A 16,981-nucleotide genomic window follows, 5' to 3' on the forward strand; every position below is an offset into this window, starting at 1 on the left:
AAGAGGAGCATAAATGGCTCAGGAATTCCAGGAATCCCACTGGCTTAAACAGTCTTTTATTAAAAGCAAGAGTTCTCATAGCTGAATCCCTTCCAAGAAAGGGCCTCAAGTGATCAGAGTATTTCCACCTCATGTGAAAATACCTGAGAGATGCATATTCCATGTGAAAGTATTTCCACCTTTCAGGAAAGCCTGGCTACAAGACTCATTTGATGAATGTACTGTCTCACAAGGTATTGATTTGCAGAATGAATATAGGGAATACCCAGAACTGCTACTGCTTTGAGAAAGAATAGAGGGGAATGACTTTCATCTTCTGTAACAGCCAGACAAGATATTTCAGAGGATTTTAGAAAATAGATAATGACATTGCTCCCAGTTCCTTCGGGGCATAAACTGACCTGGAAAGCACCACAGATCAGCTTCAGAGACAAAGCACTGAGGTCTCCTTCAAGCAGCAGAGCAGTCGTTTGGGTTGGCTAACTGTGCAGTACAGACATATCCTGTGTTCTCTGTCTTTGCTTACTCCCCTTCTACCTAAAATACTCAAGCAGCACCTCCTTCCCTCACCAGAAACCATACAAGAGCACAGAGCAGGAACACAGTGAAATGATGAGCCACCCACTGACACTGCAGCCATCAGGACTGTCACTTTGTACTGTGGCAGGTGTTATTATTTTTTCCATCTCCTCCAGCTCTTTTTCTGGGCTCCTCAATTCAAGAGAGATGTTGAGGTGCTGGAAGGTGTCCAGAGAAGGGTGACAAAGCTGGGGAGGGGCCTGGAGCACAGCCCTGTGAGGAGAGGCTGAGGGAGCTGGGGGTGTGCAGCCTGCAGAAGAGGAGGCTCAGAGGTGACCTCATTGCTGTCTGCAGCTCCCTGAAGGGAGGCTGTAGCCAGGTGGGGTTGGGCTCTTCTGCCAGGCACCCAGCAACAGAACAAGGGGACAGAGCCTCAAGTTGTGCCAGGGGAGGTCTAGGCTGGATGTTAGGAGGAAGTTCCTGCCAGAGAGAGTGATTGGCACTGGAATGGGCTGCCCAGGGAGGTGGTGGAGTGGCTGTGCCTGGAGGTGTTGAAGCCAAACCTGGATGAGGCACTTAGTGCTGTGATCTGGTTGCTTGGCCAGGGCTGGGTGCTAGGTTGGACTGGATGAGCCTGGAGGTCTCTTCCTAGCTGGTTGATTCTGTGACAACAAAGAGGTGGCCAAGGCCATTTTCATGAGAATATAACTCCTTCCAATACACACAGAGCTTGATTCAGAAGGAAGTGGGTGTGTGTCTATACCAGGAAGCTACAAGAGATGATGACAGAAGATGAAGGGACATGTGGCCCAGGGAACACAGCAAGTATCAGTTTAGTTTGCACTGTGCAATAGTGAACTCCACAGGTTTGGGCAATTGGCTAGTTTCTGGTTTCTACACCTGAAGTACTCAAACATGTCTCAGTGTCACAGAACAACATGAGGCTTATTTGGTGCTTCTGAAGCTTCTGAAGTGCAGCCTGTCCCAAATCACATCGGGCAGGCTACTAAACGTGGCAAAAGCTGAGGGGAATTTTTCATCTGGTAGGCAGTGAGAAATGTGCAAGTTACATAACCAACCACCAAGTGTCACTGTTTGGTGTTCTTACATTCTGACATTCTTCTTCCCAAAGTGCCGTTCAGAGGCAGTCCTGTAAACGAGGATTTCCCAAGGAGAACATTTTTGAACACAAGTATCTCCCTGTACACAAAGTACAGGGAAGCTCAGCTCTCTGGTATGTGGCTTTCTTGAGCAAGGCACCCAGCAGTGTCTGAAATACTGTTCATATTACTGGATAGAATAGCATAAATGTCATGGAGAAGAAAAATGAAGCCCTTAGGAATCAGATTTTAAGCTTAGCAATCCCATTCTCTTTTGTTAAAAAAGGCAGACAACCTTTCCTGATTGTCAGATGCTTTGTCAAGAAGGCAAAGGCTGCCCTAGCAGAAAGACTGAACACATTATAACTGAGTTCTATTGTGAGAAGTGATCCAACCTGCCTTTAAAATGTAGTGACAGCAGACAACAGGAGACTGAACTGCAGTCCTGGTGTGCAGTGCCAAGCTCCCTTCCCTGCTTCTAGAACGTTAATGTAGGTCAACATTTTTGATTGGCACAAAATCAGAATTTGCTGACATTCACCTGAGTTGCTGCAGCTCAGGAAGAAATTTTCAGTCAGGCTTAAAAAAATAATTAACCAACAGCCAAACCACCTTACTCAATTTACACAGCTACCCTTTGGTACTGCCTCTGCCCTGCTGCTGAACTCCAAGTACAGCTTGCTAGGGCTGTGATGTTCCTGAGGTGCCTTTGTGTAGCTGCAGCTTGACAGACAGAATCACAGAATTGTTTTGGCTGGAAAAAAAACTTTCAGATCATCAAGTTCAACTGTTAACCCAGTCAGGTCCCTACTAAACCATGGCATTAAGATGCACAGGTTGCCATATGCATTTGTATTTCATTTCTCTGTGGAGATTGGTATGCCACAAGTGTAAAGTTCCTTAGATAGGTCTCTGTGTGGTTTATCTGGGTGAGCCCTCAAGCATGCAGAGTCAGACATCTGAGGTGGATGCCACAGGCAGGTGTGCATGGGTGAGCCAATGTCTTCTGACATAACCCCAGATTACCAAACCTGCACAGCCTGCTCTGTCTCTCACGTCAGTGCCTCTCCCACCAATCTCCACCAAAGTCCATGTAGTAGCCACTGTCTGGAATGCCTTCCCTGCACAGCCATCCCTTATGAACAGGAATTTCTAGATGCTTTGGGATGAGGAGCAACCCTGATAGAGAGTCATTAGCTCACTAGTGGAAAACTGTTCTCTGCAGTGTTACTTCCATGTATGGAAGATGACCCCACAGAAAGAGAGTATGTTGTCAAGGCCCTGAGTATACTGATAGACCTTAAGGGCCTCAGCTGCTGCCTTCATCCCCCCTCGTTGTCCATGGACAACTTAGCCCTTGGCCTTCAGGTGAGTCAGAGTCATGCCTCTGCCTAGCCACAGATTCCACTGATCTGGACTGCAACCTGCAGACTGAATTCCTAGCATGTCCTGAGAACTGCTCTGTCACTGCACACCTACCTGGTGATCATGGGACTGTGCCTGACCCTGACTGCTAGATTGCCTTCTGGACTTTACCTTGGACTTGGTCATCACCATGAACTTGCCTGACTGTCTCAACTCGTGGTTGAACATCCCTGGAACTACCCTGCTTGTCTTGCATGGATATTGTGAGATAGGGCTCTGGGTGGCAAAGCTCCTGCCATGCTGACTGCATTACTGCTATTGGCTGCATGTCCCCTGGAAAGCAGCTGGGTTTTGCTGCTCCCTGGCTTATGCAGCACAAACCCAGGGGAAAAAGAGAGCTGCCTATAGAAACTATATTAAGAAAGCAAGTGTGTGAGAGGTTGAATCTGCAGAGAAAGAGCCAATGAAATCAAGAAGTTGAAACATAGAATTATCTGTTTCTGTGAAATGGGTCACAGGAAACTGGGTAAAAGGTGGTAGGAAGTGACAGACATTAGGATGTGATAGTTCCTAAGAAGGGAAAGGATGTGAAATTAGAGAAATTGAAAACAGTAAGCAAATGAAGCAGAGCAAGAGTGGAATTAACAAAAGCTAGTTGGAATTACAGAAAAGCAAATTAAAAAGATAAAATGAGCATGCTCAACAGTACAAATCCTAGCACAGAACTCTGTGGGGTTTTACTGTAAAGCCCTTTTATTCCTCATTCTGTTTTCAATAAGGATTTCCAATAATCTTCCATGGCAACCAAATCTCTTTAAGAACCTTTGGTGAAGCAAGCAGTCAAAGGGTTGCCAGAAATCCAAATCCACTCTCGAGTCTTTATCAGTTCTGGACAGCTCTATGAGGGGAAAGACATATAAATACTGTCCATATTATCCACCCCAGTGATAATCTCTGGGAGTCAAAGTAGCATCTGCAGCAGACAATTAAAGCACGTATCCTAAAAGTAGAATAGCCAAAAGAGAACAGAGTAGGGTGCCTGTAACAGCTTAGAATAGCCAAAAGAGAGCAGAGTAGGGTGCCTGTAACAGCTTAGAATAGCCAAAAGAGAGCAGAGTAGGGTGCCTGTAACAGCTTAGAATAGCCAAAAGAGAACAGAGTAGGGTGCCTGTAACAGCTTAGAATAGCCAAAAGAGAACAGAGTAGGGTGCCTGTAACAGCTTAGAATAGCCAAAAGAGAACAGAGTAGGGTGCCTGTAACAGCTTAGAATAGCCAAGAGAGAACAGAGTAGGGTGCCTGTAACAGCTTAGAATAGCCAAAAGAGAGCAGAGTAGGGTGCCTGTAACAGCTTAGAATAGCCAAGAGAGAACAGAGTAGGGTGCCTGTAACAGCTGGTAAACAAGTTTAGTCCACTCTTAGGCTAAATTAAACACAGCTGTGTTTAATGCCATGTGTAAAGGGTTAACCCTCCTGGGGGAGTGGTCTTGACCCTTATCCCAGGCCCTCTTGACTCCCTCCCAGGAATGGGTCCCAACCTTGCTCCAGGTGTAGTGTTTAGCCCCCTATAAAAACAAAGGAGCTTCCTGTTTGTTTATCTCTTGCCCTTCCTCCCTGCCTGACAGCACCATCCTCCTGTTCCTGCTGCTCTTTGCTTTACTAAGTGGCCATCAGTCCACGAGGTGGACAAAACCCATTGCTGTGTGTATATATATATATATATATATATAGTATCTTCTTTTCCCCTCCCTATGCCTCTTTGTAACTCCCCTACCTCATATACCTTTTATTTGCTGTTCAAGTTTTCTCTTTCAACTTCCAAATCGAAGTGAGACTATTTAGATATATAGATGTGTATATATAGTATCTTCTTTTCCCTTCCCTATGCCTCTTTGTAACTCCCCTACCTCATATACCTTTTATTTACTGTTCAAGTTTTCTCTTTCAGCTTCCAAATCGAAGTGAGACTATTTATTTGGGTGTGTTTTACCTTTTCCTCTCTACATCTAATTCCTTCTCTTTGGAAAAAAAAAAAAAGGGGGGGGGGGGGGAAGAGAGAAAGGCATCCTATAAATTGTTATTGGTTCTATTAATTATATTTGAGTCTGGGAAATTTAAACTAGAACTGAGACATCATCCTGCACATCCCAGTAAAACTCAGCAGTGTGAGAAGTCTCATGAGATAGAAGAGTCTAACAAAATAGAAGAGTTCAAGTCAATTACTGAAAGAGGCTGCTGGCAAGAAAAACGACCTAAGTTCTTGTGTGGAAACAGCAGAAGGACAGAGTAATCACATCTTAGTGTTAAGGTACTTAGAGTTCTCTTTGGAGTGTCTGTGGCAGGGTACTACAGACGACAAGATCCTGCTCCGGGCATCCCTGATAGCTGATCAAATAAGCTAAGGTTTTCCTAGGAGATAACTATAGTAAGGCAGGTGAGTTTTCATGCGGTGAGTTGCTTTCTTTTGGGGGGGCACACACTGAAGGTCAAAGTTAGCAGTAGTCCTACGCTTTAGCTAGCATGTAGGGAACTGCGTGGGCTGAGGGACGTGTGTGGGGCGTGCCGGGGGCGGCTGCCGTGCTGCGCAGGCAGGCAGCGAGCCTCGGGCGCTGCCAGGTGGCCAAAAGCCTTGCTGGGGGGTGGGGGCAGCATGTGCAGACCTGCAGCGCCACCTCATTGCGCTGTGCCACCGCTTCCACCCGCCCCTCCACCCCCCTCGCTGCCGGGGCGAAGGCAGCTGCCCCTAAGGTAGGGCGTCCGGTGGGGTCTGCGTGGTGCTAGCAAGCAGCCTCTGAGGCAGGGCAGAAAAACAAACTAACCCAAGTGCAGTATAAATTGAAAAGAAGTAAAGCTGCCACAGCCCTTCTTAGCTGCACCAAGTCTGCAGGGCAGGGCCGTGTTGTCCTGTCTCCAGGAAAACGAGTCGCTCATCAGCTCCGCGCTTAAGCGCTGTCCTTTGCCTTCCTAAAAGAGGGGATAGATATTTTGGCCTCATTTAACAGTGGCGTTTCTGTATCCTGCGCTGCCAGCCACACTGGCGGCTGGCACCGGCACAGGTAATCCTGCGCCAGCAGCTCCTCACGGCGCCCGAAGGCGACCGAGGCGGCAGCGCCGCCATGTTGGGACGGAGCGGCGCCTGCTGCGCTGGCTCGCAGCTGCAGAGGGACGGCAGGAGCTGTGCCCGCTGCCGGCCCGGCCCACGCTTCACCCCACGGGCGGGTGGCACACTCCCCCTTCGCGCACACCCGCGCTGCGGAGGCTGAGAGGAGCAGGGAGCGCAGCGGGCGGCTGAGGGGACAGGCTGCCCGTGGGCGCGTTCCCCCGCGCCCGCCTGATTGGCTCGAGCACCTGCTCCTCGCCACTGGCCGCCGCCGCCGCCGGCGTTTGAAGGCAGGGGCGGGCGCTGACGTGCGCGTCCCCACGGCACCCCTGCCCCCGGCAGCGGCGCGGGCGGCGTGGGCTGCTGTGGCTCGGCCGTTGCGCGGTGCGTGGGCGTAAGCGCGCTCCGTGCATCGATGCTTACGCAGCTGCCTTGAGAGGGGGCGGCCGGCGCGGGGAAGCGGCCGCCGCCATGGAAGCGAAGCCGGCGGACCTCCTGCTCTGCGACAGCCTCATCCTCTGGGTGAGTGGCGCGGCGAAGAGGGTCCGCACCGTCGCCCTCCTCCCTGTCCGTTCTCTCTGCGTTCGTGTGTCCTTCGTAGGCGGGGGGGGCGGCGAAGGGGGCTCCCGCAGGCACAGCCTGTCCCGGTGGAGAAGGGCTGCTCCTGGCAGAGCTCCAGAGCGCGGTGGGGGCGGTCGGAACCGTACGAGGGCACCTGTTGGCCTCACGCCGTTGCTGCCGGGGCGAAGGCCGCAGGCTGGGGGAGGCGGCGGAATGAGGCCTGCCGAAACTCGCCGCTCGGGGCTGAGCAGCCCTTTCCTGCGGGCTGCGGTCAGGTGCTGCGAGGGGCGGGAGAGGTGCCCAGGCAGAAGCTGGTGGCGGTTGCGGTGCAAGCATGGCCGCAGCAGCGGGGCCTGCACCACGAACAAGTGTTCATACCTCCACTGAAATGCTTTTGCCATCACCTTTTAAGCGTAGGTGTGTGGTCGTTCGAATGCCCTGTAGGCTCTGAGCAGTGGTTCACCAGCAGTGAAACTGCACAATAATTAGTCATAAATACGTGTGATTAATTTTAATTGAGCTCTGCAACCTCAGCACGTTTCCTACCAGCCTCCAGTTGGTTAAGCCTTTATTAGTCCATCGTAGCACACCCAAACGTGTGGCGTCGCTTATGCAGGGGACGTGTGTAGAGTCATGGGATGGTGAAGGTTGGAAAAGACCTTTTAGGAGATCTCCTAGTCCAGCTGTGTTCGTTCTGGCCAGCCTTTCTTTTTTTTTCTTCTTAATTGTTCTTTCCAAGCCACCTGCTTCCTTGTTTGTCATTCTGCTCTTGCAGGTGCAGTGTATTTTGTGAGAAGGAGCTCTGAAAAGCAGACATTTAATGTGAAGTCCTGGCAGGGAAGCCAGCTACCTGATGTGAAGGGTTTTTCGAGTAGTAGCAGGTGTTCTGCTTATGTGAATTGTAAACCGAGGAAAGAAAGGAGTACTGTACAGATGGCAGTCGTTGCAGTGACCTTGTATCCTCCTCCTGGCATTCTGCATCCTCTTTTGTTGGCTCTCAGAATCTTGGTTATCTTATCCTTACTACTGTGGAGTGGGGATTTTTCTGCAGTTTAACCCATGCATACTTCTCTGTCTCTTTTTGGGGGGGGCTCTTTATGCTTTCGGTAGTCAAGTAAGAAAAAGTCCGTCAGGATTCAGTTGTAAAACAGATCACTGCAATCCTGAACTCTGTCTGAAAATCCTGGCAGAGGTGCTGATTTCTTAAAGTAATTTTTACAAGCCTAATTTGCCCATTTAGTATCCCCACAGTGCACAGTTGTAGTTATACCATGACTCTTAAAGGACATGCCAGCAGAGCTGTAGCCTTAAACTGAAAGAGCTTCGAGTGGTGTCAGTGATGTACACGAATATCTCACTCTGTGTGTTCAGATTTTCTTTATGGTACACTGCAAATGCATGGCCAGATGTGTTTTCCAGATTTAACACCCTCTTTGTGGTTTACAGTTTAATATAAACGGGTTGTTAAGCCTAAGAAGTTTCAGACTTGAATTTCAGCCTGAATGATAGAGGACAGGAAAAATCTGGGGAGAGAGAGAATGAAATGCTCTGTATTTGAAGAGAAACAGATTTGGGACTCTGTGGTTCTAAAGATTTCTCAATTCAATATTTAGGCATTAATACAGCAAAGAGATGCTCACGATTTTCTCTGCCCTGCTGCCAGATGTTGTTTTTGTTGTAGAAAATTGTGCAGCACAGGTGCTTATTGAATTTAAAGTGTTAAGGATGTCACAGGAGCAATGCACTGGAGCTAGATTACAACATGGGGAAAAGCCATGTCGCTTTCCAAGGGAAACTGGCCTAAGTAACATCTCTCAAGGCTGACATCAGCTGTCTCTTGCAGAAACCAGAAAGTCAGAAAAACAAACTTCAGTTAGTGTATATGAAATAAAACAATATTTTCTGCCTCTGCAAAAGTGGAGTTGCAGTCCCTGGAGGTGTTCAAAAGAAGTCTGGAATGAGGCACTTAGTGCCATGGTCTGGTTGATTGGACAGGGCTGGGTGCTAGGCTGGACCGGATGAGCTTGGAGGTCTTTTCCAACCTGGTTGATTCCATGATTCTAAGTGTAGCAGCAGTAAGCATAGTGATGCAGTGGAACCTTCTCTGTTTAGGTGCCATTACAGTGGATATTGAGTATCTTTTGGTACTGTACCACTCCTGAACAGCTTCTGTCTGTCTTTGCCTCCAAACTAGAGACGAGATGTATGGTAACATCTTAAGCAGAAAGCTTTTTCTGTATTAGATGTACCCCTGTTTGGCACTGGCAGCACTAGCAGTGTTAATTCTTGAGTTGTTATATTCCAGGATTAAGAATGAGAATGTCTTCTGTTACTTTGAAATCTCTGACTAACTCTACATAACTTAGAATCATAGGATGGTTAAGTGGGAAGGGACCTCAAGGATCATCCAGTTCCAACCCCCTGCTATAGGCAGAGACACCTCCCACTAGAACAGGTTGCTCAACTAGTGCCTCTAGTGTGTATACTCTCCGTGTGAAATGGAGGACACCAACCCTGCATCTTCTGGATGAAATTGAGGGCATGCACTCCCTAGAGCTGGGTAGGCTGATTTCCACTGGGTAATGTGAGCACTCTTGTTCCACCTGCAGCTGTTGGTGGCAGAGCTTTCAGATCCAGAGAAAAGGCATTAGGTGTTACATGGTATGAAATGAATTTTCCAGGAGTACAGTGTGAGCAAAATAGCTGTGTGTCTGGGAGAAAAATGCTTGCTTCTCTTGTAGTAGCCAGTGGCAGGGTGCATTTCAGCTAGATTCATGCAGTGGTTTTCATGAGCAGCTCCTTGAAGCTGTAATTAGTAAAAGTGATCAAACATGGAAGAAAAGAAAGCACTACTACGGTCCCGAAGTCTGCAGCAGCTTCTACTGATCTCCTTCCCATGCCTACTACTTTAATTTGTTCTGCAAGTGTAGTAAAAATCTGTTCTGATGAAGCGATCGGTGTTTAAAGAGCCCATAATTAATACTCCTACTCTCATATTATTTTGAGGCATTTATGGAACTCTCAGTCCTGCTTTTTGCTTAACATCGGTTAGTTGTTTCTATTCTGAGAGATGCTGGCCTTCATAAAGCGGTGTTCCTTGTCACAGGGTTTTCTCAGGCTTGGTTTCCTGGCTCCACCGAGCTCAGGTGAAATGGTAGTGCCTGTGCAGAGCAGTTTCTTTGATTTACAAGGGAGTGTATCCAAGTGGCAGCGTCTTGATGTTGTGCCATCCAGCTCTGCATTCTGGCATGCCGAGTCTTGACTCGTAGGCTTGCGTGCCTCGTTTTGCCTTGGCTGTAAGGCTGCTGTACTATTAGAAACCAGTGCTGTCAGTCACAGCTGCTTCAGTTAGTGATGTTCTGCTTAATCTTATGTAAGCTACCAGGGATTACTAACTTCTCACTTGCTGTAATAGAGGATTTAAAATCTTTTAATTGAAAAACAAACAAAAAAAAAAACACCCTTGTGCTGCATAGTTTGTTTGGTTTTTCTCCATGGCTTGTTAAGACTCTTTAGGAAGCAAGCAAACAAATAGAGTATATGGTCACTCTTTATAAACGAAGAATGGATGGCAACTGCCTCAAATTCTCACAGCTGGAAACTGCTTTTCTACCAGTCTGATCCAAGTATCTCCCTTTCCCAAACACACTTGACCAGGTCATTCAGCAGTGACCTCTGAAGAAGCTTATCTTTCACAGGGTGTTTGGAAAGGCCCTTTCACAGATAGGTAGTTTAGGGCATTGTAAACACAGTAAGTTTAGTAAGTCAGTTTTTGCAGTGGACAGAGATTATAGGGATCTTGCTTCCATTGTATCCCATATCTTTTAATAGTATTAACAGCAAACTTTATCTTTTCTAGTTTATTCATCAAGAAAGCTGAATTCAAAACAACTGCTGATGAGCTCTTATTTTCCTGAGCATCTGATGAACTGACTTATGTGTTTCTCTTACCTAGAGTAGTTTTAAGCTGATTGCTTAGGGAGAAGGGGGATACAATTTTGCAGTTGCAGTACATCTGTCCAGAAGTTAGTTGTAAGCTTGGCAATAAAGTACACGATATGAAAAAAATGGAGAAACATTTTTAACATTGAGGTGATCCCGTCCTACAGATCCTAAATACTAAGGAAATACAAGGAAACTAAGAGAAAAATATTACCATCCTTGTGGGAAGTGTAGAGGAGCTTCCATATGAGAATTGGCTGAAGAGATGAGGACTGGTTCTGGGAAAAACACAGTGGGAGGAGGGAAGTGTGAGAGGTCAGTACAGGCTTAAGCTCCAGGAGAAGGCAGCTGTGAAAGAATCTGTTCACTGTCTGCACAAGAGAACAAGACAAAGACAGCAGGTGACACACCGACAGGAGGGGATACCCTGCAGAGTGTTTGGATGCTGAGTTTGTGGCTGCATGAAGTGCCTCTGCAAGTTCATGGAAGGAACCCTCGCTGAGGACTGTTAAATAGGAATGTGCTGTCTGCGGTACTCCAAGACCCAAATTCCTGGAGCCTAGTAGAGCATTTTTTGGAGTTTAATCACTTTTTCTAATTTGTAGAGTGACTTGAGGCCCTGGAGTACATCTGTTTTAAGGTTTCATACATGAAGCAGGCAGCAGTTTAGGCAGAAATCAGCAGGGCAGAAGAAGAGCTGCCTATGGATGTGTAAGGAATGACTATTGTAGATCAAATTGATGATGAGGTTCTTCTGTATAGAACTGTCTGTGGGGTGTTCAGGTGCTCGTGTCACTCAAGTTGCTTTCTGAGAAGCTAGCTTGAGAACACTTGAGCTATTACTTTTTTTTTTTTCTTTAGGGTGGGAGTTGCATCTTGTTGGTATAGTCCTGTTACAAAGGGACTTGAATTGTGCTTGTGCCTGGAAGCACCAGTTACAGCACAAAGATCACAAATAGCAATTCATCTAGAATACATCAGGCAGTTTATTATGAAACGCTTCCATCTATAATCTGCTTTATAACGGAGGGGGAAAAGGGGAAAATTGGACCTTTGTTGCTTGATCTTTGGAGAGAAATAAGTAGATGGGGTAAAGCTGCATCCAACCCTCTGTTTAAACACTGAGTAGTGTGTGGTGCTTGGAAAATAACGGGGAAAAATGTGTGTGTGTTTGTTACATCTAAATGCCAGAAAGAATATGTGAATAAAATATCACAACCAGGAGAAGTAACTTTGAGTTATAGTGAAGGGGTTTTTTTGTTTGTTTCTTTATGGATTGTTTTTTACATTCTTTTTGAAGTTGCACATTCAAATAGAACAGTTTGGGAATTCTTCATTTGCGAGGAAGTTTGTTGCCAGCTTACAGGACTTGAAATGTTTCATTCTTTCCTAAATATCTTCATGTCTTTAAAGTGTGTAGAAGCTCTCAGTCTGTTCTTTTGAATACTTTTGCATAATTTTCTTTCATCCACTCTTAAGGATTAGGTCATTTCAGGGCTCTTTGTCGGTGTCATGACTTGAAAGGTTTTCTGCCACTAGTCATAACAGTCACAAGTGTGGAGATAATTGGGTTGGCTTAAAAACTGCAGAGTTGAGAAAGGATTTAAGCTGCCTCAGACATCTTGCTAAATGCCCATACCTTAAAGAACAGAAGGAAAATCATAACTTATTTTCTGTCCTCTATCTGCTGAGTGAGAAATTCAGTGTTTTCTCCCTGTTTCAGTTGCAGACATTCAATACTGCTGCGCCTTGCAGAGATGTTCAGGACTTGACTAACGGGGTTGCCATGGCACAGGTCCTTCACCAAATGTAAGTTGATGCTTAAATTCAAAGAAGAGGTACTTAATTTCTTGAGGTCTTGATTTGGTGTGCATAGCTGCTTTTAAAGTAGAAACTCAAAAGTGGATGGTTTATAGCAAAAGATGGCTTTGTATTGCTTGAGGATGACACAGTTGAATATTGTGGTGGTGGCATGTAGAAGGTATTCTAATACTGCACCATTAATTTAATGCTGAAGGATAGTTGGGCAGGAATAATAAGATCATCTTCACTTTTCCCATCAACTCTATCTCTATGAATATCCATGCTTCAGGAAGTATGTTCCTTTCTGGAATGAGGAACTGAAAGTTCAGAGGGCATGTCTTTGTGCTCTTTTCCTCTTGAAACTGCTCAGTTAATTTAGGTTTAAGTTCTAGGATCCAAATGATAACTTATTTGGACAGAGAAAAGAACTATGAAACGTCAGTGGCAGTCCTACTATTAAAAAACAAGAGTTTGTTAATCAAAAGAAAAAACTCCTTTATTGTTGATGTGATGACAAATGGCAGTGGATTGAGTGACACACTAGTTTTGAAGTTCACAGTTGCCTTAGAGGACTGTAACACGAGTCTCTGGCACAGTGTCTGGTTACAAGTCATCACTGCAGTTCTATTGTTGTCTCAATAAAGGAGACCTCTGAATTGCTAGCTCTTGCTCAGACTGTACTTTTGATTGCTAAGAAAATGAGACACAACCATTGCCTCCAAAAAAAGAACACCAAATGAAAACCCAACCTAGTGATGGTTTAGGAGTCACCTGCCCCCCCCCCCCCCCCCCCCGCCAAGTCTCAGGAAATCACCCAGACTAGACTCAGCTGGCTGGATGGTAAGGAATGAAGCTTTATATTTACAGCTTAGCACAATATACAAGCAGCTATTTACAGTATTTACATCTATAGACAGAAACAGACAAGTTAAAGGTAATGCAGAAACACAACAGCCCTCCCAGAAATCAGAGTCTCCAGGAGGGGCTCCCAGCCACCCTTCCACCTTCTTTCCACCTCTCTGCCTTACCCCAGGAGGGGCTGCCAACCACCCTTCCACCTTCTTTCCACTCCTCTACCTTACTCCAGGGTATATCTTAACGTGCAAGGTGAGTTTGGAGGATTGGCAAGGAGGGTTAGAAGCAGAATGAGTTGGGTTACACAGCAGTGGCTGAGGGACAAAGCACAGGCACCAACAGAGACATTCACTGTCTTATCTATATTTGTGTTCTTGCTTTTATTCATCTCAGCAAAGCTATGAGTGCAGTACCATTGTTTTCACAGGCTGTGATCTAATTTTTCTCACTAGAGTATTCCAGCTAGCCTCAAACTAGCACACACCTGAAAAATACAGAGAAACCCCCATCTGCTTGAAAAGGTTTTGAAAGTGCTGTGTAAGACAAAGCTCACCCTTTTGGCAGAGCATGGCAAAAAATGATTTACAGTTGCTTAGTGAAGGTTTACTGAGGACCAGTTCCTATGTATTCATGATGCTGGGCTGCCCCAGGCTTGGAGCAGACTTCTTTACAGCCCAGTTGGTTGATATGCAAGTGAGAATAGTAATTGTCTTTCAAATGCTTTGAGACTAGTGAATAAACAGTACTGTGTGCAAGATATTATTAGCTATGCTGTGATTGTAACACTTGACAGCTCAGTGTGTGCAAACACCTCCATCAGCAGCTCATCCTTATTTATGCTGGCAGAGTGAATATAATTTTGCCTGGGGGAATCACAGACCTACAAAAAATACCAAATGCCAATAGCTTAAAATGTGGTGGGTTTCTTTTTAACTCGATAAATGCTGCACTTTGGCAAAAGTGTACATGAGTAGGCATCAAACATCAGAAGAGGATGTTGCTTTACATCGTTGTGATGAGGTGTAAATGTATTCAGTGTGGCCTCCAGAGCCTCGTGTAGCTGTAGCTCACTCATGCATGCACAAAAGTTCTTCCTGCCCTGGAAGGTGGTGTCTTAAAGCAGCCAGCAGGATGGAAATTTCCTGTGACATAACTTGCAGTCTCTAGGAATTCTTGCCTCATTAGGCACTGCTAGTCAAACATCTGATGATCTAATGCAGGGAATCTGGTATCTGATTTATCTAAGTCTGTGCTTATTGGTGTTTAATCGTTCAATTTTGTTTCAGAGACGTGGCTTGGTTTGATGCATCGTGGCTGAATCGCATTAAAGATGATGTTGGTGACAACTGGAGAATAAAGGTATTAGAAACCTTGATAAGTTAGGGAAGGTTTGTGGGATTGGGTATCTTGTCTGTCCTGAGAGTATCTTGCAGTCCAAAATTCATTGAATTAGGATCAGACTTTATTAAGTTATTTTAAATGACCTTGAGCTGTCTGATAGTTTAAATGCTTCCACTAATGTTGAGTGGGGATTCTTATTGTGATGTTTTTTCCCCTGTCATTCATTCCAGGGTCCTTTCCTAGGGTTGCTATGTAAATATATTCTTGTAAATCACCATTGAATGTCAGCACAATTAAGAGTTGTAATAAAAGCCTATAACTTCTCTTTCATGTACAACCACTAGTCCAGTAATCTGAAGAAGATACTGCAAGGAATTATGGACTATTATCATGAGGTATGGAAAAAGCACTTTGTTTTAACTCTAATCATGAAACACTGTGGTTGTTGTCCTCCTTCCCCTAGCTTTTCTAGGTTTTTCTTGGCAAAGTAATATATTTTGAAGACTCCACTTGGTAGAAAGTGTATAATAATTACCTGGTTATGTGAGAGGTCTGAGTAGATATAATTAATTTCAGCAGGTGTATTTTAGATAAGACCCTTGGAATATGGAAACCATGTCTCTGTCATTGCCCAGGTGAATTTCATATGGACTATGCTGCAGAGTCCTGTTGATTTGAGCCCCTATTTACAAGTGGGGTGCGGAGATGCTGGAGTGTGTCCAGAGAAGGGCCATGAGGATGATCAGAGGGCTGGAACACCTCTGTTATGAGCACAGACTGAAAGATTCGGGGCTATTCAGAATGGAGAAGAGGAGGCTATGAGGTGACCTTCTTGTGGCCTTCCAGTATCTGAAGTGGGCTACAAAACAGCTGGGAAGGGACTTTTTAGGCTTTCAGGGAGTGACAGGACTAGGGGGAATGGAGCAAAGCTGGAAGTGGGTAGGTTCAGACTGGATGTGAGAAGGAAGTTGTTGAGCAGGAGAGTGGTGAGAGCCTGGAATGGGTTGCCCAGGGAGGTGGTTGAGGCCTCATGGCTGGAGGTGTTTAAGGCCAGGCTGGATGAGGCTGTGGGCAGCCTGCTCTAGGGTAGGATGTCCCTGGGCATGGCAAGGGGGTTGGAACTACATGATTCTTGTGGTCCCTTCCAACCCTGACTAATTCTATGATTTCTCTCTGTGTATGTGTTCATATTTGCTCTCCTCTAGTGATGTTTTTGATCCTTTTGCATGTGCACAATAGCTTTGGCAGCCCTAGTGTGGGTTTATGATACTCATTTGGTAGGTGGGTGATAAGTTGCAAACCCTCCTGGGCATAGTAAGATTAAACTTTGTCCTGTCCCCTGGAGGATGACCATGGTAGCTGTATTTTGAGTTTAAACCAAGAAATTGCTGGCTTTTGTATGGAGCTTGATAACAGTTATTACATGAGTACAGTGCAGATAAACTTGCCAGATCATCTTGTGGCTTCCTGGTCTCACCTCCTGTCAAGTGCCAAGTCCTGTGTTGCCAGGACTGATGCTATCTGGCAAGCCCAGAAGTAGAATTTCTTTAGGCTTATGAGGAACTTTTGGAAGGATTAGGAAGCAACTGAATTTGGAACCCCTTTTAGGGTTTTATTTTGGTGTGTCTGAAATATGCAATAATTAAGTTAGTCTAACCCAAGAACTTTTAACTTAATACTGTTGCTTTTGCTTGTGTTAGTGGTCACTTACACCTCCCAAGTTGTGATTTTGCTAGATGAATTTTACACAACTCTTACTCAAGTGGCTAATGTCACTGAGCTAAATAATTGCAGTGGATGGAGCACCCCTTCCCCAAAAACACACATCAGCCATGGAGGGATAGAGATAGATGTTTGGAAGAGCTTTGCTGGTGCAAGAGAGAGCCTCAGTATATGACATTTGAGTTTCATGTAACAAAGGGGTTACATAAAATAGATACCATCCACTTTCATCTGACCTCTTCAGACTTCCCAGCCTGATTCTGCTGTTTAATTTCTCATAAACCACTACTTTCAGTGTGCATCTCCATAGTTCATGTTTAAAATCTTTCCCTTCCATAAGTCTTGCAGAGTCCAGCTTTATTTCTGCTGTACAAAAAGTGTGAGTACTTGCTTGCTTTGTTTGTTTTCAGTTCTTGGGTCAGCAGATTTCAGAAGAGCTTATTCCAGACCTAAACCAGATATCTGAGAACTCGGATCCCACTGAACTGGGCAGGCTGCTGCAGCTTATTTTAGGTTGTGCAGTCAACTGTGAAAGGAAACAAGGTACACATTACCCTAATCTGTTAAACAGCTTCAGGTGGTTGTGAAGGTGGAAGAGATGTAAAAACTTTATGCGGCAAGAAGTTGTAATAACGTGTAACAAAAAGTCCTTATGAACATGGTGTGTGCCTATTC

The 16,981-nt window shown here is 45.5% G+C and overlaps 2 protein-coding genes across 4 annotated transcripts in view; one reads left to right on the forward strand and one right to left on the reverse strand.

Moving 5' to 3' along the window:
• The window catches only part of LOC135177787 (E3 ubiquitin-protein ligase RNF170-like), a 28,426-nt gene extending 25,214 nt beyond the window's left edge, over window positions 1-3,212 (reverse strand). Inside the window, exon 1 of the mRNA XM_064148245.1 lies at window positions 3,156-3,212. Within this exon, the coding sequence (XP_064004315.1) occupies window positions 3,156-3,212 (57 nt within the window). The remainder of the gene's footprint in view (window positions 1-3,155) is intronic.
• Window positions 1-16,981, forward strand: part of HOOK1 (hook microtubule tethering protein 1) — a 69,553-nt gene that overhangs the window by 29,804 nt on the left and 22,768 nt on the right. Inside the window, exons 1-5 of one of the 3 annotated variants that reach the window (XM_064146956.1) lie at window positions 6,298-6,604; window positions 12,309-12,394; window positions 14,530-14,602; window positions 14,929-14,979; window positions 16,717-16,849. In XM_064146956.1, the coding sequence (XP_064003026.1) occupies window positions 6,554-6,604; window positions 12,309-12,394; window positions 14,530-14,602; window positions 14,929-14,979; window positions 16,717-16,849 (394 nt within the window). In that variant the 5' untranslated portion in view covers window positions 6,298-6,553. Of the gene's footprint in view, window positions 1-6,297; window positions 6,605-12,308; window positions 12,395-14,529; window positions 14,603-14,928; window positions 14,980-16,716; window positions 16,850-16,981 lie in introns of those variants that run through there. The other 2 variants (XM_064146957.1, XM_064146959.1) reach the window with 2 other exon arrangements.

The sequence above is a fragment of the Pogoniulus pusillus genome, chromosome 8, assembly GCF_015220805.1.
Source record: "Pogoniulus pusillus isolate bPogPus1 chromosome 8, bPogPus1.pri, whole genome shotgun sequence".
NCBI classification, from domain to species: Eukaryota; Metazoa; Chordata; class Aves; order Piciformes; family Lybiidae; genus Pogoniulus; species Pogoniulus pusillus.